The 24,693-nt window shown below is 37.4% G+C and overlaps 2 protein-coding genes and 1 pseudogene across 4 annotated transcripts in view; 2 read left to right on the forward strand and 1 right to left on the reverse strand.

The window, feature by feature from the left end:
- LOC146454598 (endosome/lysosome-associated apoptosis and autophagy regulator family member 2-like) overlaps positions 1-24,693 on the forward strand; it is a 39,897-nt gene that overhangs the window by 8,519 nt on the left and 6,685 nt on the right. For all 3 annotated transcript variants that reach the window (XR_014859168.1, XM_085095008.1, XM_085095007.1), the window contains exons 10-28: positions 1,157-1,245; positions 2,492-2,678; positions 3,530-3,634; positions 4,418-4,635; positions 6,317-6,384; positions 7,182-7,286; positions 8,396-8,485; positions 8,970-9,037; positions 9,621-9,690; positions 11,256-11,342; positions 11,552-11,690; positions 12,665-12,744; positions 13,662-13,744; positions 14,200-14,251; positions 20,822-20,891; positions 21,335-21,387; positions 22,482-22,563; positions 23,463-23,503; positions 24,225-24,318. Coding sequence is in view for 2 of the 3 variants with exons in the window: in XM_085095008.1 (XP_084951134.1) it covers positions 1,157-1,245; positions 2,492-2,678; positions 3,530-3,634; positions 4,418-4,635; positions 6,317-6,384; positions 7,182-7,286; positions 8,396-8,485; positions 8,970-9,037; positions 9,621-9,690; positions 11,256-11,342; positions 11,552-11,690; positions 12,665-12,744; positions 13,662-13,744; positions 14,200-14,251; positions 20,822-20,891; positions 21,335-21,387; positions 22,482-22,563; positions 23,463-23,503; positions 24,225-24,318 (1,781 nt within the window). In the remaining variant the exon portion in view is untranslated. The remainder of the gene's footprint in view (positions 1-1,156; positions 1,246-2,491; positions 2,679-3,529; positions 3,635-4,417; positions 4,636-6,316; positions 6,385-7,181; positions 7,287-8,395; positions 8,486-8,969; positions 9,038-9,620; positions 9,691-11,255; positions 11,343-11,551; positions 11,691-12,664; positions 12,745-13,661; positions 13,745-14,199; positions 14,252-20,821; positions 20,892-21,334; positions 21,388-22,481; positions 22,564-23,462; positions 23,504-24,224; positions 24,319-24,693) is intronic.
- On the forward strand, positions 14,601-17,981 carry LOC146454599 (uncharacterized; annotated as a pseudogene).
- Positions 18,085-20,120, reverse strand: LOC146454600 (uncharacterized). The gene is made up of 2 exons (XM_085095165.1): positions 19,608-20,120; positions 18,085-19,074 (listed from the first exon to the last, which is right to left on the reverse strand). The coding sequence occupies exons 1-2, from the start codon at positions 19,811-19,813 to the stop codon at positions 18,657-18,659; spliced, it is 624 nt and encodes a 207-aa protein (XP_084951291.1). The 5' UTR covers positions 19,814-20,120; the 3' UTR covers positions 18,085-18,656.

Here is a 24,693-nt window from a genome sequence, read left to right on the forward strand (position 1 = left end):
GACAAGAGGTTGAACATTTTGACTACGCTTCTAAGTTTTTGAGGCAACCATTTTAAATGATCTAATGATGAAATTAATAATTAAGTGTGTATTCAATTTCCTCAAACAAGTATAGAGAACAGAGATTCACCTTTTCTTAAGCGTCAGTGCTGTACAATAAACTTGTGTCAAAACAAAGGGTTCAGGTTGGCAAATGGTCTTTCAAAGGTTTCATAGAGTTTTAAATTCATGGATCTGGCAGTCTGCTTCTTTTCAACTGTTTTCTGTGTCTTGGAGGCCCTATTTTCAAGACGTTTTAATGTTGTGAACTAAAACACTTGTTAAGCCTTGATGTGTTACACTCATGGCTCTGAAAGTCTCAAAGTAAAATTGTAAAAGTTTTAAAATCTTACTCTTGCCCAGGCTTTAAGTCTCTAGTTTACAATTTCTTACTCTAAACGAAATTTAAATCCACAGACAAGACAGTTGTTAATATCAATGCCATTGTCCTTATTATAACTGGGAAACCTCTACTTTTTTAAACAAATTGGTGTTAAATTGGTTGGAAATAGTGCCTAATTTTTGGGCTTAGTTTAAAAAGTGGGGATAGCACTTTTGTGTTCTAAAATCTGCATTTTATTATTGTCTATGTTTGCTTTTATCATTTTATCACCATTTTGGATGCCATGCTGTCATACTGTTGCCCAGTTTTTCTACACAAGAATTTCTGCTTCCTGACAACAGAAAAAACTATATGACATTATACATGTAACATCCAAAATGAAATTGAAAATAATGCAAAAATAGTTTTGTCCTATTTCATTTTAGGCATTGTGCAGTTCCAGAAAATATCCATGCTCCCCCCATGAAAGGTTTTTTGTTTTGCACCCCCCGCCCCCCTCAGGAAATTCCAGTTTAGCTCCATACTTTGCTTCTAAAATTTTTACTTTTAAGATCCCCTTCCCCCTAGAAATTTCCAATGACCTCCCATGTGGTTGGCATTGATTTTTTTCTGGAACTGCACATGTAGTAGACAGGGGAAACTATCACCAAATACCTATCATTTTTTAAGTGGGGTGGGGGGGAGGTGGGGGACGTCAGCTTGTTAGAAAAGTGGCATTTGCTGTTCAATCATTATTTTGGAGTAACATATTTTAACTGTATGTGTTCTCTTAAGGTCGTGGAGCAATGAATTGCACAATGAGAAAAGCATGCACAGAGCAGGACTACTATGACATTCGAACAGCTTGTGACGACGAACATAAGGTGTGGGGTCATTGCTTTGAAAAAAAGTACATTAAACAGTTTATTTTAATTGCCCAGTCAACCTCCCAACGTTTGAAAATTCTACTCTGGAATTTTTTCCTGTTCCATTTTGATTTTACTCCCAGGATTCTTTTTATTGGCTTAATGGAAATCTCAGTATATTTGCCATCTTGATATTTACAGCACTAAAGCAAAAGTGATAGAAATAGATCAGTGTGGTCCAATTGTCTCCATCAAGGCAGGGGTGTATCTCAAGGCTCACATAGATCAATCACGGCCATCCTTGGTAGCTGTCAGCCTGCTAAAAAAATAAAAATAACAAAAAATAAATGACTCTATTTAAGTGTCAAAGTATTTAGCTCTGTAGCGCTAATTGGGGACACTATAAACCCGTGAAATAAATATGCAAACTGAAAATAACATTGTTAAAAATTCCAACTGGTGGGAGACAAATCAGTTGGCTATTTACAAAGCGTGGCCTTGGAGCAGGGCTTGAACCTGGGGCCTCCAGATTACACGTTTGGTGCACCTAACCACTAGACCACTATGCGCTCTACTATTGTAATTGAATATTTAGTTGATCAACGAAGTCGATAACAAAAGATTATTTGGTACTGTAAAGAGGTTTGAGAGGTGCTGTCTCGACCGTTATCCCTTTGTCAGAGATTCACTCTGATGAAGGACCATACTTTGAAACGTCAGCTCTTAAATCTCTTTATGGTAGCCAACTTACCTTCTCAACTCTGTTGATAAACCAAATCTTTGTTTCCACTCCCCACCAATGTAGCACAAAAGTTTCTTTAGAAACTAACTGCCTTAAATAATAACATTATGATCACCAGTATTAAACTAGAGTTAAAATGATGGTTTGCTAAGAGTTTGAAGATGACTGTATGGCAGTAATAATAGAGACTTCCTTTTGTTTTTGACTGACTACTCTCCTCCTGGAGCTGACTTCTCCAAAGCTGACAGGCAGCTCTGATAGTTTACTAGTAAATAAATCAAGACAGATTACTGACTGTTCATTGACAAGGCTGTTACCTGAGAACAATTTTAAGGAACCCACAAGGCCAAAAGCAGAGAAGTTAGGAACCCAACAAGTGAAGTGTTTGGTGCTGTTGCAAAAAATTTAGGCACCTGGGGCACTTTCTTGGGTGTCCCAGGCTAAGGGGCACCTGTAAGGCAGTAGCCTTGATGATAAACTAGCTTGCCTTTGAAATTTTTTCGTTTATTTTTGTTCTTTAAGACCCAAGTGAAGTACATGTGGATAGAGCCAAAGATATGCAGAGAAGATGTAACTGGTGCCAAACAGCTGCCTGCATCAGGTGCAAAAGAGGACTGCCCACCCTGCAATCCAGGAATGCATCTTAATGGCACAGGAGGCACAGCGTGTGCGTTCTGTCCTGTCAATCAGTTCAGTGATGGCAAAGCAGGTATGTTTAATGTTAAAACAAACAATAATGCATGACACTTGCAATAAATTTATTGTGTAACTGCTAGCTATTTTTATAAGAATATCAACACATTTGAGTTTACAAGACATGTTTCGGTCGTGCAACGACCATCTTCAGTTGAAAGTAGAATAAATTTGAAGTAAATTTTGCACGACCAAAACATGTCTTGTAAACTCAAAATGTGTCGTTATTCTTATAAAAATTGTTGCTAGTCTGCTTCTTTCCAGATCTTTTATAACTGGTAGGATTGATATTATAATAACTATCGAAAAGTGTCAGTAATGGTTAAAAAAAGACAGATGTTTTGGGTAATTACAACCCTTCTTCAGTATGGAAGAAAACTGTTGTGGTTGTCGTTGTTTGTTTTTTAACCCATTACGTACTATATTTATTATAAAATCAATCCCACCAATGCTAAATGTTATACCGAGTTGCTTAGAACCTCATTCGAGGTTAAGTGCAAAACTTTTCGTATAGAAATTAGTTTTGTTTGCACATGAATGAAAACTAATTTTCATATGAAAAGCATTGCACTTAACCTTGCTTTCATAGCGAGGTTCTCAAAGCAACTCATAAATGACCTTTTAAATGGCTCAGCCTGCACTTTTGACTGCTGGATGCATACAGGAGGTTGCTAATCACAAAAAGAAAGTAAGAGCTCACCTAGAGCAACTCCTTTAGTGCTAAGCAAACCTTCTCAGTGCATGTTAACTTGAAAATCGATTTTGCCTGTAACATGAACATGTGTGTTGGACATACAGTCATGTAATTATGTCTACAAGGAGAGAATGGTGATGGTGAACATTTTGATTTGCTGTTTCCTTTGTCAGACTGCAAGGAATGTGCTGTATCTACTGAACCTGTGTATGGCTATCACATGAAATGGTGGAGAAGCATGCCAAAAGGTTTACATGCCTCTTGTTTCTCCATGTCAGGTGAGTGAATGTTCAGCTGTAGGGGGGTGTAATAATTATCAGTTCAGGGATTGAGACTAACGGGAGCCAACAAGCCACAGATAAGCAAAAATTCAGCTTTGGCCAGTAAGTTTTGATCGTTCACCAGCCATATTGGTTAGTGAACATTGTAAAGCGCTGCAAGGTCAAACAAAAATGATTTAGTATGTGAATCTAGGGACGAGTCTGTTAGGAGATTTTACAGACTTAACTGCTATAATTAAAGCAATAAGTTGCAACAAACTAAAAAGGAAACAAATGATCCACTTTTCCTGTTGCGAAAGTGACAAATGGCAGAAACTGCTTCCTGTTACATGTGGATGAAAAGGTTGTTTTGGCTAGTACATTTAAAATCAGACCTGTTACTAGCCACTGGGCTAGTGAGCTAAAAAGTTAATCTCGAGTCCTTCGTGTAACTAGATTGTGACTTAGAAATCTTCCTCTTTTGTCTAGTAACACATAAACTATAATTAATTTTTTTAAAACCCAACCTAATCATAATAATCATGTCTTTTATGTACACCCTGACAAAACGCTAAGCACACACTTGGTCATGTTCTCAGCTACATACAAGCACTACATTTTTAACCTTCTATAAGCAGACATCTTAGTGGAGGCACAACTGTATTTTGCACAATGCTTCGATATCACTAAGTGTTTTTGAGATTTTTAAAGGCATGAATGATAAAAATATTTTATAGTCAGCAAACTGAACAAAATTAAGTCATTCTGCTTCAATTTTTCACTTTTATTTTTTTCCCTCAGACCGTGGGTGCACTTCAAAACAGGGTTGGCAGCCTCGTGGAAACTACCTTGACAGTGGTATAAATCAGGCAGATGATGTCTACATGACTTTGCGCATTAAAGTCAAAGGATTTGGAAGCCCTGAAGGTCTCAACCCACCAAAACCAAACCAGTATGGAGAAGTAACCTTCACCTTTGAAACAGTCTGTGAAGGAGACTGTACTTTCAAATTCAAAGAGGTGTGAAATACATTAACCTGTTATAAATCAGTTTTAAAATTTAACCTTCAGGGCCGGGTTGTTCAAAAACCGATTAACGCTAATCCACCATTTAAAAGTTAACCAAGGATTTTAAAGGCTCATCTTAAGCTAATGGTAAAGGAAAGTCTAAGGCAAAACTAAGGGACAAAAATCTTTTGGACCAATCCTTACGGATTAGTAAATATACTTGAATCAAAGTTCACATTAACCCAGGATTAGCTTAATCAGGTTTTCAGCAACTGGGCCCAGGTTTTTACATGTCAACTTAAGGGTCCCCAAGCCTGTCAAATAATTGCAATTAACAGTGACTTTCAGTTGAGTACTGTTAAACCCAAACCAAAGTAAAGTAACACAGTCAATGTGTGCAACATTTACACAAACCAATTAGGACTCCTAGCAAGTTTGTACATGTATGCAAAATACCTTATTCTTACTAATTTTCACTCATATTTAATGTCGGAAGTATTAATTTCACATTTGCAAGAAAAATTAGTTCAAAAGTGCACTAAATTTTGCGATTTGTCAGTGTTTTATTTTCTTAAGCCCTGAGCTGAGGGCACTTGTCACAAAGAATAAGGACACACTGGAAAGATACAAATTTCCGGTTCGACCTAACTACAACGAGCCTACAGATTGAAACTTTGATGACTGTATTAAAGAGGTTTTGGCCAAATTACGAGCTAAATTTAACAGTGAATCGGAGGAAGAGTGCTAGTTGTAAACAATACTGGAAAGATGTTTTCAAGGACAGACTGTTACAATTTTAGTTAAGAATAATTCACCATATTTAAAATTCTTATTGTTTTGTTGTATGAGATGTTATTAAATTTTGCGCAATCTTTTTTCCCGCATATTAAATTTCACGATTTTTTTGAAATCATGAAATTAGTAAGAATAAGGTAGTGTCAAGCATGGGACACTTTACTTTAGCAAGTCACAATGATGCTTTACTTCTTATAGGTTTTATACAATCACAGCGTGTAGTAAAGCAGAACCAGATCAAATACAAAATTATTGACTTCTCAATAATATTGAAAACTGCTAGACAGAGCCTCCCTAGAGCTCACATGTGACTATTCAATACATACATTATACAGCTATTTCAATTAATGTTGTCGGATCAAAGTATAAATATAAGACAAGACCTCAATATTCTGTGGATTTTTTTATGAATAAGTTCATCAAAAACAGCTATGCCTGGTCCGCCCATTGAAGATTTATATGATGGCGAGCCATTTGGATAAAAGAAATGTTAGGATATCAAGTGGATGAGGTGGCAGCCTCTTTGAAGATGTCTTTAAGCTTTAAGCTTTGATCCGACAACGTTAATTGAAATAGCTGTATAACATTTAGTAAAATCCAGACAGGGATTAGTAGCTTCATGCACAGGCGTGATCTCACCACAGGCTCAATTTCTTTCACTTGACTTTGTTGAATTTGATGTCTTTGAATATGAATATATGAAACAATATTTTAACTGCAGGTGAAAGATTAAACTGCTTAAGTTACGTATTAACTGCCAGGGTCTTTCTTTGTATAATAATAATTATTTTTTGTTTCGCTGTGGAAGCACAGGCCTTCCACTTCACTCTCTTTTAACCACTCCGGGATTTAATAAATAATGAAATTGCTTTATCGTTCTTTTGCATGACTTTTTCAGAGGCCACATTTTAAAGGAGCTTCTGTGATCGGAAAATGGACTGGAACTAATGGAAAACAGAAGTACAGGTAATTAGAGAACAGTTAACATGACTTTGCGCAGGGAAAAGAGTAATTATTGAGCTAGTGATGAGCTGAAATTTTGTTAACTTTAGAATGAAGTTCGATTTTGTTAATTCTCATAGTAGTAGTTAGTTAAACATTTTTAAAACCAGCTTCTGATTCCGATTGTTGGACAACCTCTCCCTACACAGTAGCTCTGTCTTGATGTTAATAAATTGTGCCCACCCCATGGAAGGTCACTGGAAATTCTGAGGGGGTGGGGGTGTATTAAACCCCTAAAGCTCTACAATATGGAGCTAAACTGGAATTTCTGGAAGGGTGGGGGGCTTAAACCAAAAAACTTTCTGTGGGGGAGGTATGGACATACTGTATCTTCTGGAACAATGCATTGCATTATATTCAGTTAATGAAGGAACTAGCTGCTCAAAGGGGATAATGCTAGAAAATTCAGATCCTCATGAGCACAAGACTGTGTAGAATTGTGTTGTAATCCATTGTGGACAATAATTTTATAACATTGCAAACTCTTCAGTGCTACAGTTCTCAAATAAAATGTTGTTTATTACACTGCTGTCAGTGTTTGTTACAGTGACAACAAGTAGATTAATAGAAACTTGGAGACAAGTAGACAGGTTAACCATCATGGTTCATGAGCAATTTTGATCCTGTTGACATGAGCTTCCATGTTCCCTGGGATGTCTGTTGTAATAATTTAGAGTTGGAAGTTGTGTTGAATCATACAGAAAATATACAGTGTACATTAGACTTAAATCTTCATGGTATACATGTATTCTATTTTTCAGATATCTACTCTCTTCTCAGGAGAGTACTGAATTTATCTGGACATTCCAAAAGCACAGTATCTACTCTTTTGACAATGATGCATCACATTCTTCCAGCAATGATCGGTATGTGCTCTTTTTCTCTATCTATTCAACTTTTATTTCCTTTTTTACCTAGGCTTCCTGGGGTAAGCCTGGTTTAAGGTATACACAGATTTTTCTGTTGTCGAGTAGGTTACTAGCTTCAAATCGTTGTCTTTGTTTTAGTCAACGCAGCAGCCTTTCCGCATATCCAGTGTTCTGTTGGTGGTCCGCTTAAGAATGTGACATGCTACAGCATGTACTGTAGCTGTTAATGTCACACCAAACTATTCAATTAGCCATAGCATTCTTGGTTGGGACCATTGATAAACATGTCTGAAAAACTGTTTTTATTAACTAATTTCGCCAGGTTTGAGTTGGTTTTCTTTAGGGACGAATATTTTGTTTTATAGTTATGAAAAGTGCTTTTATGTTTAACTTACAAGAAAATAAATAGCAGAGTACCTTAACTCTTCATGATTAATTCATGATCAGAAATTCAGAATGCTGAGAGTATTTCGCTGTTTAAATCAAAATTAAGATCATTTCTCCTAAATTGACTACTCCTGCTTTGAATGTGCTGTTTTATGTTTTGCTGCCTGTGTGTGTTTGATTGTGTACCTTTTTTTTTGTAACCTTAATGTATTGATAAATTAAATAAGCTATGCCTAAAATCCTGATTTAAAGTTGTAATTTTTTTTGAGGAGCCTGTAACTTGTACAAGCCCCAATGATTTCTGTATGGGCATCCTCACCATATGGTTCTCTCTCTTTTGTTTTTAATTTATCTTTTATATATTGGATATTAAATGGGAATTAGGGAGAAACAAAGACTCGGAAAAAAATCAGAGTCCCAGATGGGATTTGAACCCACGACCCTCCGTGATCTAGTCAGATGCTCTAGCCGCTGAGCTATGGTGAGCAAGGGTCAAATTTTGGGTAGCAACTGGAACTGCATCACGCGGCTACACAGTCACGTATTGACTCATCTGAACTCACATCGCGCTGTTACATCAAGGCATTATATATTAATTTAATATATTTATCTTGTAATGATGTGTAAAAATAATGGCAAAAATAAACTTAAACTGTTAAGGTGAACATTGTGTTATTATCTACTGTGTTTTCCCATGGTGATGTTTTATTTTGGTTTAGGGTCAAGATCTACTCTATAATTATCAACAACACCATTGATGGAGGTGCAGATCGCTGTCGGGAATGTCCAGTCTCATCATCAGAAAAAGGGTATGTCTAACTCCAGATAAAAGGTTTAAATAGGCAGAAGATTAAACAATTTATCTCTCTCATACTTTTCACAGTCTTCAATGATAATATTATTTAAGGGATTCCAAGAGGGCCATAGAAATAAGAAAGCCTCAAGTGACTTTGATTTTTGATTTCTAGATTGGGTTTTGTTATTTCCTGTAAATTAAGGATTATGTTTTCTTGTTGGATTTCTAAAAAACAGACCCCCTCAAGTCATGCTTGAGTATGGAGCAAATGTTTTTTGTGTCATTCAAACAAAACAAAACAAAAATGCAAAGCCACCAAAGAGCTGTATGTTTTTCTTCCCCTCCTCTCTCTTCTTTCATGTTATTCTGAACCTTCTCAACTCCCAAAAACCTGTCATCAAAGCAAACATACAGTGTACCAAATGTGACAAAACAGGATAAGTTTAATTCTGCACTGTAGCTTATCATGATGCGCTTGGTTGTTTTTTGCTTTACAGTTGCATCAGCTGTCCTGAGGGAAATTATGTGGACAAAGTCGAGCATAAGTGCATCCCTTGCCCAAAAGGTAAGTCACTAGTCAGTTGTGTGGATTGAGGGAAATTCTGTGACAATGAAAGGTTTTTCTTGTCCAAAGTAGCATCAAAATAGACATTTAATTTACAGAGGTGACATTTCACTGTGTTATTCGTTCAAAGGGTGTATGAGTCGCCACCATCCAATAGAGAAAATGAACTTCAGCTTTTATTATGCTACAAAATTGAATTGTACATATAAACTGATAGCGGCATGCAGCATCCAATTGGCTACAGAGGAGCTCATGTTTTTGAGATTGTAACAGTTACAGTTACCGTACAGTTAAGAAATTAAATAATGTTTTATTGCTGTAAAAAATGTCTGCTTTACATGTAGTCTTTGTATCGATAAACAGGCATCCGTCACTTGACATGCTTTTTTTTCTGAGAGCCCGCTTCAGACATCTGGATAATAGGGACACTTTGGCATGTCTCCTTGGTGTTTACATAATTTAATCCGCGTTCCACTGTGTTTAGATTCTTTTTAACAGTCATGCCAAATCTTAAAGCTCCTGCTGCTTAAACACACGCTGCTTGTTACATGTTAGATAATGCTTTTCAATTTAACGTCCACAGGCACTTATTTGAATACCAACAATCCTTATGGCAAGGACGCTTGCATCAAATGCGGTCCAGGACTGACAAGGTAACTGAGCTTTGAAAACTGGTAAAACAATCACTCAAGTGTTTACTGAAGTTGGAAGCCTCACAAAATACTTGATACAGTAACCTCTCGCCTTGTGAACACCTCTATTACGGACACTTTGACCGTTAACTGAAATAAATTCCCGCTATTACGGACTATCACTATTAAAGACACTAACTCACGGTCCGAAAGGTGTCGACAATAAAGGGAGTTGACTGTAGTAGTAACCTTGTTACAGACTTGGGTCCAGGTATTCAAAGGATGATGAAGCTAATTAGTATGAACTTTATGAAATGTTGTGCATAGCACTGGTAAGACAACTGTCTGGCTTTATAGCTCAGTTGGCAGAGCAAGGGTGATAAGAATCTAAGGATTGAAGGATTGAATCCCACCAAGGTGTGGTACATTTCTCAAGTAATATGAACTTTTTCCTAGTGTAATTATTAATCAATAAAGATTTTTGCCTCCCAAATTTGACTTGGATTATAATAATAATAATAATAATAATAATAATAATAATAAAACTTATATAGCGCCGATATCAATAAGACTATTTTCATCAGCGCTTAAAAACGTAAAACTAGAAACTATATAAAATTATAAAAAAGCTTTCTGAAATAAAAATGTCTTGAGTGTCTGTTTAAAAGATGCTACAGACGGGCTACTCCTGATCGCATAGGGCAGTAAATTCCATAGTTTAGGAGCAGCCACAGCAAAAGATCGATCTCCTAACGTTGTTAAAGTCTTGAATTTCACAGTGTTAAGTAGCAGTCTGTACCTTAGTCAGTACCTTAGTGTCAGGTGCTTACATGTACTTGCACTTGGATTTACCTTATCATAGGAAAATAGAACATTAAAGCTTCACGAAATTAATGCAAATTTCAAAACTAAAAATTTGCGTTATTTTTTTTTTTGACATTGTTTTTCCCATCATAAATGGAGTAGCTTGTTAATTTCTGTGACCTCAGTTTCCATTAGTTTGGCCCCAAATTCTCGATGCAGTCCAGAAAGGAAAAGCATTGTTTTATCAAGATAACTTAAGATCCGCCGGTATCATTGACACTGTGAAGAATACTCAAAGTGGCCAGATTCCTTCGCTTAACCCCTATGTTTAGTGACAATTTCATGAACATTGTTTGCATTTCGGATTTTTACACTTAGTTTCAAAATGAATTTGTTCCTGTTGTCAGAACAAATTCTCTTTCTTTGTGTGAGTTGTGTTAGCTTCCTTCATTTTGAAGTTTTAGGACCTTTTTCACATTAACATCCTTTGTTGGGAAGTAATTTTTCCTTAAATTCGTGTTAATTTAGGTTGCATTAATGTCAATACCTTAATTTACCAGAAGTGTTAATTTCCTATAATAACTAAAGGTAAATAAATATTATGCTTGTTCTTGCATTTTTATTGCAAAAATAGACTGTTTCAGAGAGCCTTGCAGATAATAAAAAGAAAAAAACTACAGTTTGAAAGCAGGATGAACCATATCTTTTTATATATTTGTTAATTTATGGTGTTTGTAAAAGGGGTAAAACCGTTTTGAGTCCTTTGTTTTGTTTTGTTTCAGTGAGGAAGGATCCACTATGTGTCACTCTGACTGCACCTTTTTCTCCAAGAAGCATAACCGCAAGTTTGATCTAACTGCCCTCAATGGGTAAGAAGTGCACTTAACTAGGTTCTCATTTAAATCTACCCTTATTAAAGTCACACTAAGTTTTGAATCCACATCTGAAAAGTAAAAAGTGTGTCCTATGATTCTAGCATTGATTTTGGTATTAAAAGTAAGGAGAATATACTGTTGGTCACTTTTAAGAAGATGAAACAATGTATGCATTGTAATGTAGACTTGTTATTTCTCATCAGAGCCCACAGTGTTGCCAGTGCCCCTTCTTTCACCAGTCGTGGTTTCCGCTACTACCACCTCTTCAATCTGAGCCTGTGTGGTCATCCTTACAAAATGGCAGACTGCCATAGCAACATTAGCCTTTCAACTGGGAAATCGGTGAGCAAAACGTCAGAATGTACTACTCAACAGACTTTGCACCAGACATCTTAAGATAAACTCAAATTTAGATCAGCTCTGTTGTAAAATTCTGTGTTAATGATTTATATCTATTGTCGGTGTTATGTTGTTAAGTGAATAGCTTGCTTTATAACCTGTTTCTGTTGCTTTCTATTAATTTAGTGTTCTTTAGGAGAATAGTATGACTGTCAAGTTTAATAAAGGAGCAGGAGTGTTTTATGAAGTTTAAAACATTAGGCGCAGCCAAGTGTTTTAGACTTGATAAAGCATAAAATGCAAGTCTATTGAACTGCTTCAAAGAGTCATGCGGTAGGGATTTAGATATGCGACATGAATGCATTAGATAAAGTAATTATTCTTCCAAGGGATGAAAGCTGTGGGTTAATCAAAGTTTATTATATTCAGCTAGAAACATCAGATGGTTATTATTTCGCTGTCGTTGAGGTTAAGATAACTTTCAGCTACATGTAAAATGCCTCCAAAATGCGCCTTTTGCGAACAAAAAAGTGCACATCGGGAAAAAGCTCATTTGGATAGTTGTATAACATGCGCTACACTGTATGCTACAAAGTTTTGGTGTTTACATTCATTGGTTAACCTAATTTTTCTTGTAGACTACCATTATCTATATAATTTTGTAAAGATAATTAGTGATCTATATAATTATATAGATTAACCGTCTATATTTTCATTAATAATTCAGTGTTCTTTCAATAATGTTTTGGTATTGAACCTCAATTCCCCCTCCCCTCCTCCCCTCCCCCCCTCCCCCCCCCCCCCAAAGACCAATAATCAAAACTCTCTCTGGGCTTTTCAGAATGACCATTCTTTACTGGGTATAAGGATGCATGTATGTTCACTGATTTCCATCTTCTGATTGGACAATATAGCCATGAATAATTCATGAGTTTTTGAAATATAAACATTAATCCAAGGCTTGTCTCAATTTCCAGGAACTCTACAACATTTCATCTCCAGTTTGCCGCATGACTGTTGTTCCTGATCCTCATGTTATAACCACTCAGACAATCAGGTTGGCATTGTGTAACAATTTGTATTTGTTGTTTTGTAGAGGAGTGTTAGTCTTGACAAGTGGTTACAATAGATAGTTGGCCTTATAATCTGAAGGCCAGGGATTCCCATGTGTCATCCAACCAAGTTAAATTACCAGTAGTTCTTTAGTAACCCTGTGGTGACTGACTCTGTAAGTTCTCTTAAGGCCTGGCTAAACTAGGAAACATTGTTGCGGAAACACTGTTGCAGAGGCAAATGTTTCCCAATTTAGCCGCGGGGAAAACATATGTTGCGGAAACAATTTTGCTGCTCGGAAACAAGAAAATGTTTTTGCCTCAGGTAGAAAACATTTTTGCTACCCGGACACAAATTTTGCTTCCAAAACATATGTTTCCCAGTTTAGCGACCATGAAAGCAATGTTGACTAGTTTCCAGTGCTGCTCATTAAAAATGTTTCCTAGCAACAAAGTCAGTTTATTATTATGCGCATGCGTGACCCTCTGTTTTCCAAAACAATGTTTCCTCGTTTAGCCACCGGGGAAGCAAAACATTTTGTTTGCTTCCCGCTAATTTAGCCTCACCGAAAACATAACATTACAAGAAACAATGTTTCCGCAACAATGTTTCCTAATTTAGCCAGGCCTTTACAAGACTGACAACTATTGGCAACTCTAATGTTACCAGTGCAAAAACTTAAGTTAATGTGAAGCCAACAAAAGTAATACGATAAAATGCGTTAAAGTGGAGATAGTGGCGACACGTTCCAAGGAATTCATTCACTCAACCAGGAAACTGAGCTCCACTTGGGTTTTTGATACAACAATTACAGGCCTCAACACTGGTCAGTGGATGCCAATTTAATTAAACTTGCACCACCAACTGAAGGGTAATTTAACAGAGGGTTAAATTAAAGCCCCAGCTGTTTTTGTCTTTCAGCCTGGCCGAACATGTAACTGGTGTTTATGAGTATATCCATGATAACTCAACTAATGCAACATCTGTGTTTGCTGGAAAAGGAGGTGAGAGGATTGATGCTTTATATTTGTTTTGCTAGAAATAATAATACCAATAATATTATTGTTCCCTGACATTACGTGATTAAAGGAGGTAGGATTTGTTTCACTCTTTCTAGCTACTACCAGCCTAAAACTTCAGGTTATGCATCTTGACGTGGAACAAATCACTGGTTCAAGGCATATACTCATTTTAACACTTATCAGTATTCACTGTTGACTTTTTTCTTTAGCTTCTAATCTATATCAAACCAATTTGCTGAGTAACATATCTTAAAAACCTGTTGGACCCAGGCAAACATGGTCCAACCTTCTTACATGCACTATGGGGAGTTTCAGTTATGTTAAAAACTCTGGGTTTCACTTTATAATAAAAAAGACACTATTTTGAGGTCCAAAGAACTGTTATGTATGTCCTTTGAAATAATTTTAATTGTTTTGCTCAATTTCTTCTCATCAAGGTCCAGTGACTAATGCATCTACATTTTTCCTGTTCAAGTTCCATAGTAACAGGTAAGCATGTCCATTGTTCTTAAATTCACGACCTTAGACTTAAAGGGGAACTCAAGCGTAATTTTAAGAAAAATTGAGGTTAATTTCTAAGTGAAAATGAATATTTTTGCAGGTATGGTTAACCATGTTGATGAGTAATTTTGCGAAAAAATCGAAGCCAAAGTTGGCTAAAATCGTGGTTGAAGCCCGCCATCTTGAATTTTGATCGCGGTAGCTCAAACTGTCAGCGGTTCTTCACGTGACGTCATATCGTGAAGCGCCATTTTCAACAGGTTTTCTTTAGTCCGATCTTATAAATATTTACACGGTGAATCTATTAGTTTTCATATATCGTTGGTGTGGAATAATTATGCCTCACTGCTGCGTTCCTGAATGCAATAAGTACTGGACGAAAAACTCAAAAGTAACTTTTCATCGTATTCCACGAAAAGATTTGGAATTGCAAAGAGTGTGGTTAGCAAGGATCAGGAGAGACAACCTTCCTCCACTCGAGTACAGCTACGTGTGTAGTGATCATTTCACTCCCGACTGCTTCGAAAATGATCTTAAAGCTAAGTTAATGCCAAAAACGAAGTTTAAAAGAGGCATTATACCAGGGTCAGTGCCCTCATTGTTTCCTTTCGGTCCTCAACCGAAGCGACCTAGACCAAGTAGCGAGGCTCGAGCGGAGCAGCGTCGCTTAGAAGAGTTAAGACGGGAGGTGAGTTGAGCTCGCTTTATGGCATATGTAAAATGTAAAATGAAATATGTAAAATGAATCCAAAAATTAAAGTGTGTATATTTTTGGTAAAACTGTTTGTCAGGCTGCTGGTCTGTGTTTACTTTTTTCTTTCTTGGTGTATGCGGGTTGTCAATTTTTTATCACGAATTTGTATATCATAAATTAGGTTGTTATATTTTCCTTTTCAAAAGTCGCTTTTCGGAAACACAATTTTTCTGGTAACAATTCTTTTGGTGTAGTGCTTCTCTCAGTGCTTATTCCCAGGGAGGGAAAGGGGTGGGAAGAGACCCATGAAAGTAGACTTTGAAGGCTGTCATATGGTAAGCGATTTTGACAATATTTACTCCATGTCCCAATTATTGGACGTTTCCAAAACAGTTATGTTTAAATTGGGTGTCAGTTGCCTTGTGTAGGTCGGAAATTGAATTTGACTTCCGTGGCTCCTTGACAGTATATCGAAACGCCACCATATACCTTATTTTTAAAAATTTGTTCTTTAGTTCCATTTAAAAAGCTGCCTGTAATTAATTCAATAAAAAGCAATTCAAAAGATGACCAATTTGTGAAATGGTTCATCTTTGTACTTTTTTTCTAAATTTTTCCTCACTCAAAGGTTTTGCAACATGTGCATTCCCAAGAAAGCAATGCCAACCACAGTAAAGATGCTAGCAACTATGAGCAACCATCAACTAGAGACAGTTGTGAGGTGCCCACCCTTGTTGATAACAACCCAACACCAACTGTGGGTGCATGGAACTATGAGCAGCCATCAACTACCAACACCTGTGAAGGGCCCACCCCTGTAGGTAATAACCCAAATGAGGAGAAAACCAAAATTGATGTGGGTACTCAGTGTTGTGTGGGAGCCAGGTATCGAATCACTCGATCAGTTTCAACAGAAACAAACATTGTAACATATGCTGAAATAGGAATCCAAGTAAACATTGACCCTGAAGATAATGGTGCAAAGGATATCACACCAGACACCTCTGCACAAGTCTCCCCCAAGAAACCTAAAGGTGAAAATGATAAGCCTGTCTGCAAAAGGAAACTTACTTTATATGAGGAAGTTTATCCTTCAGATGAGGAGCCACTGCCTTCCCCAATTGCTTCCATTGGTGGTGATGATGATGATGATGATGATTATAATTATTCAGATAATGAGGGATCAGTTTTGGGTAACTCTGATGATGAGCAGGAATTGGAAACCCCCCATGAAAACTCACCTTGTGAGGAGCAAAAATTCATTGTCTTTGAGTCCTGTTTAAAGAAACTTCTGAAATTCTGCCCTAAATGTGCTGGTGTTATCTCTGAATCAAAGATGACAACATGTGGCAGCATGTTTTCAGTAAAGATAAGGTGCATAAATAACCATGATGACTTCTGCTGGACTTCACAGCCTGTGATTAAAAACATGCCAGCTGGTAATCTACTAACATCAGCTGCCATTTTGTTTAGTGGAAACACCTTTTCACGCATAGCCCAATTTGCATCCTTTCTAAAATTAAATTTTTTTAGTCACAGCACTTTTTACAACATACAAAACAAGTTCCTCTTTCCACTGGTTGATAAAGCCTGGACTGAGGAGAGATCCTCTGTTTTAGAAGCTATTAAAAGGGAAGGGCCAGTGAATTTAATTGGAGATGGACGTTGTGACAGTCCTGGCCACAGCGCCAAATACTGTACCTACACTATGATGGAGGTAAAGTTGCCTATTTTAGTTTAGTACAGGTAACCGAAGTGACATCTTCTAATGCAATGGAGAAAGAAGGCTTTGAGCGCTGCCTCACAGGGCTTCAAGCTGAGGATGTCACAATTAGAAGAATTGCCACAGATCGCCACACATCAATTTCCAGTGCTATGAATAAAGAACACAAAGAAATCAAACACCAGTTTGATGTATGGCACTTATCTAAGTGGGTTGTAAAACAACTTACCAAAAAAGCAAAAGTCAAAGGCTGTGAAAACCTCTTTCCCTGGATACGGTCGGTATCAAATCATCTCTGGTGGTGTTCAGCAACATGTGATGGCAATGCAGATGTGCTTCGGGAAAAGTGGAAGTCGGTTCTCCACCATGTCACCAACAAGCACAAGTGGACTGGCTACAATCACTTTCACGAGTGCTGTCACCCAAGGCTGACACCTGCTGCGGCTCGCAAGAAGAAATGGTTGAAGCCTGACACCCCTTCCTATATTGCTCTCGAAGAAGTAGTGTTGAACAAAAAGCTACTCAAGGATATTGAGAAGCTTACAGAGTTCTGCCACACAGGAGAGGTCGAAGTGTACCATTCAGAACAGCTGAAATACTGCCCCAAGCGTGAGCACTTTTCCCACAAAGGCATGTTAGCACGCACACAACTCACAGCCCTGGACCACAATGCTAATGCAGGACGGAAGCAGGCAGTGGTGCAATCAGGGATACACAGTGGTGAAGCCAGATACAAAGTCAGCTTTCCCAAGACTCAAAAACAATGGGTGGTCAAGCCCATTAAGGAAAAGAAATCCTTTGCCCATGTTGAAAGTTTAATGGCTGATGTTGTAAATGCTTGCCACAGAGGAGGAGTGGACCATGAGCCAGAGGCAGTAATTCTCCCAAAGAACATTTCAGGGACCCTTGCACCAAGCAAACAAGATCTAATTGAGGCACATCGGTCTAGGTTTAACTGATGAGGACACACACCAAGTGAGAGTCAAGTGACCAGATTGCTGCCTGGTTACTCAGCTTGAAAAGGTAATCCAGGATTTTTAAAAGTTCAACAAGAATTAATTTTTTGTTGTTCTAGGGAAATACTCCAAAAATCTACTTGTAGATGCAAAAAGTAAATTGAAGGCATACACCTTATTCCAAAATGGCTACCATTTTAATATTCTTCTGTTGGTATTCAAATTAGCCCTTCTTGCCTCGTTTTTAAGCTCAAAAATCAAGAGTATTTTATCTTGAACGAGGCACGAAGGGCTAATTTGAATGCAAACAAAAGAATATTAAAATGGAAGCCATTTTGGAATAAGGTTTATAAAACCTATTCAAAAAGTCTTCATTGATTGGCTATTAATTTATTTTTACACCATCCAAGGTCGATAATAATCCTGGATTACCTAACCATGTTTTGAACAACTTAGTTAAGAGCATTTTGTGCAAAGAAAGCTTTCACTCCTTGGGTCAATATTATTTTAAATAACTAATATTGTGCAATCATTCACTGCTTACATTTTAAAATAGTATATGTCATTGGTGGCTGTTACCCTCTTGCAGGCTCATATGCTGCTTACAGCCCACTTGATTCACTGAAGGGAAAACCATTGCAAATGCACTAATGAGAGTTGAAAAGATTTTTTTTTTCATAACATCTATATTTCTTAGAGGGGACCTTTATATGATGTGGGAGTAAAAGGCTTGACCTGTAGTTAATACATACATGTCTATATATAATTACATATATATATATATATATTTTTTTTTTTTGGCCTGGATCAACTGCCTAAACTTGATATAGCTTGTGCTTTTGACTTCTGGTTAAAAAAAGCACTAAAGTTTTGCACATTCTGACAGAGACAAAGACTAGTTGTTTCTATTTTGCTTATCTAATAGATGTGGTATTTACTACAAAACCCCAGCCTTCACTATGCCACCTTCAGATTAATTTTTCAACACTTGATAAACAATTTTGGAGAAACTGTTAATGATTACTCATCAGGAAAATGAAATCCCTCAAATAGAAATTCCTCCTCCAGCCCTGGAGGAGGAAAGTGGGCCCGAATACAACAAACTGCACAAGAGGGCAATGGCACCCTAATTTCCTTGCCAATAATTCCCCAGCACCAGCGTACAAGCTGGCGGTATGCAATATGTCTGTTAAGTTTGTGATCTGGACCATCATAGGACTGGTCATATTGTTGCTTATACTGATACCAGGCTGCCTGTAACACCCATCTATTAAGACATACAGCTTGAAAACCTGGATGCTCAGTGATACAAGATGGTGGTTCTTCACATGCACCCACTTCTACTGCCTCTAAATTCTTTGCCACAATTGGTGGAAACTCTAAGCAACACTGGCATTCCGCTGCAGTTGGCAATCGCTGACAATTTTCACATAAGCACCTGAGCAAACATCAAAGGGGCAGTATCACTATGGGAATTATCCCTGATATTTTGACCGTAAATTTTGTAAAATAATTAATCAATTTTGAGTAACTTTTTCATTCATATATTGCTTCTGGATCACCAGTGAGTTAAAATCGCGAATATTTAAATGTTTACCGTTAAAGAATTTTATAAAGGCGAGTATCTTCTTAGTTTGATCTATGTCGATCTACATTTATATTTATCGTAAATTGTTTGACCACACCAGCTGTTTGACAGCCAAGTTATGTTTTAAGTTCAAAGGGAATCGTTAGAGAAAGAACGTGTGTGGGCAAAAACAAAATTTTGAAATACCAATAAGCTGTATCTTTCACAAATAAACACAACTATATGCACCTCCGGTTTACAATGTTCTTTTATTCCCAGATACCTGGGGTTTTTGTGCCACATAGTCACGTCCTATTAAAGTATTAAATAAATAACGAAAACTGCCTTTGCCCATTAACATCACACAACCTTGAGTGTTCCATATCACGTTTCGTGGCTCTTACCAGTCTAAATTTGTTGTACGGGCTTCATCGTCTTCTTCTGGTGGATGTACGATGTCTTCCACCTCTTCACCCGACGAAAACTCCGGCTCGAACTGGTAGGGCCTGATTGAACTTACATTTATGGGATCCACGCTTTCGTCGCCGCTAGAAAGACTCAGATCACTAGAAATTGACGCAGTTTCTTCCTCATGAACAGAAGACATCATATGGTCGTACTATTCCAAAATGAAAGTAAAATATTGGTCCAATATAAACTCTTCTGACCGCTTGCAAAGCAAAACAGTGAGCGTCGCGTCGCTTTCGCTTCTCCAATCACGATATGACGTCACATCGCAATCCGCTGACAGTTTCCGCTACTGCGGTACAAGGCCAACATAGCGGACCGGGTCTGAAGTTTTGCCGTATTTTTTTAAAAAAACCGTTTTCCGTGAGCACCATTCATGCTGGGAGAAGTACTTAAAATTATTGAAGGATTTATTTACATTTTCAATGAAATTAGGCTTTAGTTCCCCTTTAAAGATGGTACATTTTCTTGCAAAAGCAGACAACTGCCAAGATTAAATATCTTATCTGTCTGAGTGATCACATTTAAAATAAACCCAGTAAACCAACTTAAAATATACCAGATCACATTTATTCCATTGTGTATATGCCACACATTGACATTCCAATCCTAGCAATATGCAGGATGTTTGTCCTATGAACCTACACAATGGCCTAGCCCCCATGAGTCTTCTGTACCTCAGTGGTAGAGCATCCGAACTAGTAATCAGAAGGTCTTAGGTTCTACTCCTGATAGGAGCACTCGGATTTCCTTTTTCTGAGTATGCTTGTGTCATTCACTGAATAATACATTATTCTCAACATTAAATAAATGTGCTATGTGTACATTTCCCTTTAAAAATATGTTGATTGTACCAGTATGGGTTACAAGGCAGGCGAAGCAAGAAATGGCAGTGGATTTTTGTACTGGCAAGTTGCCGTGTGTACTATTTATTGTTCATGGGATCCATTGTAGTCTTTGCATCAGCATTTTTAGCTGGGAATAATTCACTAAAGAATTGGCCAGATTTATAGTATGATTGAGCTTTTCATGATTCTTGCCTCTCATTGACTGGAGGGAATGGATTTAATTACACTGTCAACATACACTTTTGAAGAATGCTGTAATTTGCAGGCTTGTCTAGAATGTTGTTTTGTTGTGTGTTTGTCAGACCTACTCAAGCATGTCTAGGCGGTCGCTCTGTTTGGACAACAGTACTGTGTGATGTGACTGCAGGAGAGGTTAGTAGTTCTACTTTGTTAGTTCTGCAGTGCTACCCTTTCAATACAAACAAATTTAGAATAAAGGCAATTAATAATGGTAATAGGACTGAATTGGATGACACCAAGTCCTGTTACCAATTAATCATAACTATTACAATTTGCGAGAACAAATTGCTGTGACAAATAAACAATGTTCTAGCGAGGCGTTTCAGAGAAGGTAAAACAACCATTTTATTTACGAAATTCATGGGGAAAAGGACCATGATCAAGTGCAACTGTCCTGTTATAGCGCGCTCGATGATGTGCTGTCCAATTACTTAGGAATGACGCATACACTGTCCAATTAATGCTCAAATCATGGCTGCTGAGAGCCAATCAGATTTGAGAATTTTGTTGTAGTTATGATTAACATAGTAATAACAGTAGTATGATTGATGTTGGTCAATTTTTTTCATTCCCAGGGTTTGGTGGATCTGCCAAGTAAATGCCCAGATGGAACCTGTGATGGTTGTAGGTAAGATGCAATGTGTTATAAATACTTTCTTGAATATTAAGTACCCTGTGATAAACTGTTTACAAATTTTGTAATGCCAACCTGACAAAGTCTCTAATTAATCTTGATTTTTATCAATTGTTTCCATTTTAATTGGCTAGAAAAGAAATGTCATATAAGACGTATGCTCAAACCCAACCTTTTGCAAGTAGCCACAGTTGTGAAGGTCATAGCCTTTGGAGAGGAGGCCAGATAGGTTGTATACAGTCCTCTGCCAGAAAGTTGTTCATACAGATGATGATTTGCCACTTAGCTCTTTCTGCCTACTACTGTTGTATTTTCTACTAGTACAAAACATTTTGAGAGGGCTGTGTAGATGATTTCAACTGTAGTTATTGCTACTGTAAACTTAATCTATTATTCCATGAGCACAGGTTGGATATGAGATGATAGATAGCCACCTAGGCGTGTAGTGCCTAGTTGGCTGTAACCATGCTATATCCAACAAGTGCGAGTGAATTGTACGCTATCTACCATTAATTTTCCTCCATCAAAATTGATGATTCTTGCAAATATGGTCAGCAGGAAAAAAAGAAAAAAGTTAAATGGATAACTAGACAAAAGTATAAATTAAAGGTGGTGTTAAAATGCAGTGATGGAAGGGGCATTTATCGCCTCGTGAGATAAGAAGTTCCATTCTCTTATTGTTCTGGATCATTGGATAAAGCAATTCCAGAGTTTTGTTTGGCTTAGCAGCCATGGTATATGAGCCATTATACCATATACATGTACCTGGTCATTAAATTGTCATCTGGTCATTTTCGCCAGATGAAATCAGCAAGATGTAGCAATGTTTCATGGTTTTGTGCTTGTTGGACATGAGATGATTATATCCAACTCAGTGCTATACACCTCATTGGGTATCTGTCAAAGTGAAAAATACTGAAATTGCAGTCAGGAATGGACACAATGTAATCTAAAATGACAGGTGGAGGGCGGGCTATATCCAATCATGATTAGACTCAGCCTAACTTTTTCAGTAAGTTTTGACATCCATTAGTTCATTACAGAACATCATGCTTCTCTGTGTAACACTTACCACAATTTTGTTTCAGATTTGAGATCTTGCTTCGCACAAAGTTTGCTTGTCCTATCTGTTTAGAGGCTGATTACACTGAAGTGAAATCCTCTTGTGTGGTATGTTATATCACCATATTAATTATGTAATATTTTATTGCTAGACAGGAAGTATTAAATTGGTCTGGAGCCTCAGTTGACAAAACAACACTGCTATACAGACATTTTGTAGCTCAACTTGTCAAAGTGGTGTACCATAAGTTTTTTTTTTTTTTTCAAGTAGTTCAAGTTTTCTTTGTGACAAATTATTTTCACACAGTTTTGAGCCGGTTATGATTGTCATGTAAACATGGGAGATGCATTGATTTAATGCTTTACCCATAAAAAATACTAAAGCTATAACGTCACAGTCACAACTGGTGATTGTATCCTCTTTCCCCTTCTGTCAAAAAAAAAAAAAAATGGAACAGATTTTGCTCTGTGAGACTCAGACTAGGAAGGGAGTGGATAAGGGCGTTTTACTGTAGTTTTCCCACATAGTGAAGAATTCGATTGAGATTTTTGAAAGAAAGTAAATGTCTGGTAGTGTGTTTGGGGGTGGATGATCAAAAGCCAGAATTTTAGCCACAGTAGTGTAGGATGCTAGCACTTTTTTGAAAAAATTCAGTGACAATTCACGTAATCTCTGAAAAAGGTTTATAGTAGACTTGCTTCTTGGATACCCAAGTTTCAATTTTTGGTGGTAAAGGCATGGTCATCACACTTACAAGTGACTGATAGTCAGTGGCTGATGATCACACTTAAAAGTAACTGATAGTTAATGCCATTTCATCCAAGCATTGGGGACTGGGGCAGAGGTCAATGTTAGCAGTACTCGTACTAAAAAGTTACTTCATGCAACAGAGACCAGATTTTAGTGATGGTCTGGTAACCATCTTTAATAAGTTGGGTCAATCTACGCACTTAAATAGACCAAAATATTTTACTAAGCTGATGAAAATCTATTTTTTTGTCTGTAGAGTGGAAAAGTAACTACCCAGTATGTGTGGAATGAGCCAAAGTAAGAAAGCCTTGCTGAATATTTGCCACTGATAAAATTTATAGGCTATGAGCAGTCTCTTTCTTTTCCTAATTTCTGTAGCATGCAATGGATCCAGTGAGCAGCAAAGCTGCAAACTGCACATGCAAGAAACACGGGCGCAGAGGGGAGAAAGATTGTCCCCAATCCCTCCTCGTTCACTTTTCTAATTGGCATAATTTTACCATCACTTTGCGTGCGTGATCTGAGGAAAAAAGTACGACTGCTCACAGTCTACCACTGATATGAATGCTTTGTACTTAATACTTATTTGCCTGCGATCAATGTGGAGCAGACAACCTTAATTGTGTGTTTCACTTGCTTGATTACCAGAGCCTGAATACAGTAATGTGAAGTAGGCTGACAAGTTACCTCAGACAATTAGCAGTAATATAGCTGTAGCAAATGGGTGCCATAAACGCAGCTGAAATTGTGTGTGGTGGAGATCAAATAAGAGAAGCACATAACCACAGTAAAATGTGTTGTGTTCTAAATTCATAACTGAGTAGTGCTGCAAAGCTTGTTTGAACATTTGTAGCAACGATTCATTAAACCCGATATTTTATAATATATTAACATGTCTTCTTACTGTAAGGCGATGGCATTTTTCAAGTCAAGCCTTGTCCCTGGCTATGTTGCAATAGGTAGTTTTGATGATTATTTGATTTTAAAGCCCCCTTTTGTTCTTTGTCAAACATTTCAGACTGTGTCGTGATGGGGTGAAAAAGCCTGAGCCAGTGACAAGGAAGTGCAGTATTTTTGAACAGTCTGTTGGTTCAGCCATGAAGGACTTCAAGGTAGGTGTAATTATTATGTCCGCTTCCACTGTGAAACTGACTCGTTTTATCAAGCACTATAGTCCATTTTCTTTCTGGATTCCAGTAGCCCATAGTTTGATCTGCTTTTCCCGCGTAGTCAAAAACACTTCTGTATTAGTAGGCACCGTCCTTAACATTGGATGAAGGATGAATCCGTTATAAGCATACAGGAGATTTTGTGTGATACATGTTCTGTTTATTTCCTCTTTGTATACCCTCTCCTTAATGCAGTGTTTAGGTCTTAGAATCTTTGTATTTTACATGGAGTGAGTTTTAGTAACGAAATAGATTTCTGCAAACCCTTCTCACTTGGCTGGCTGAAACCACTCACCTGTGGAACAAGGAATCATCATA

This window comes from Pavona decussata, unplaced genomic scaffold (assembly GCF_977016875.1).
Source record: "Pavona decussata unplaced genomic scaffold, jaPavDecu1.1 SCAFFOLD_300, whole genome shotgun sequence".
Taxonomy (NCBI): Eukaryota; Metazoa; Cnidaria; class Anthozoa; order Scleractinia; family Agariciidae; genus Pavona; species Pavona decussata.

Coding starts and splice junctions, on each gene's coding strand:
- LOC146454600 (XM_085095165.1), bottom strand. CDS start 19,813: ATGATGTCTTCTGTTCATGAGGAAGAAACTGCGTCAATTTCTAGTGAT. Junction 19,075..19,607: donor CGTACAACAAATTTAGACTG/GTAAGAGCCACG, acceptor ATGTTTGCTCAG/GTGCTTATGTGAAAATTGTC.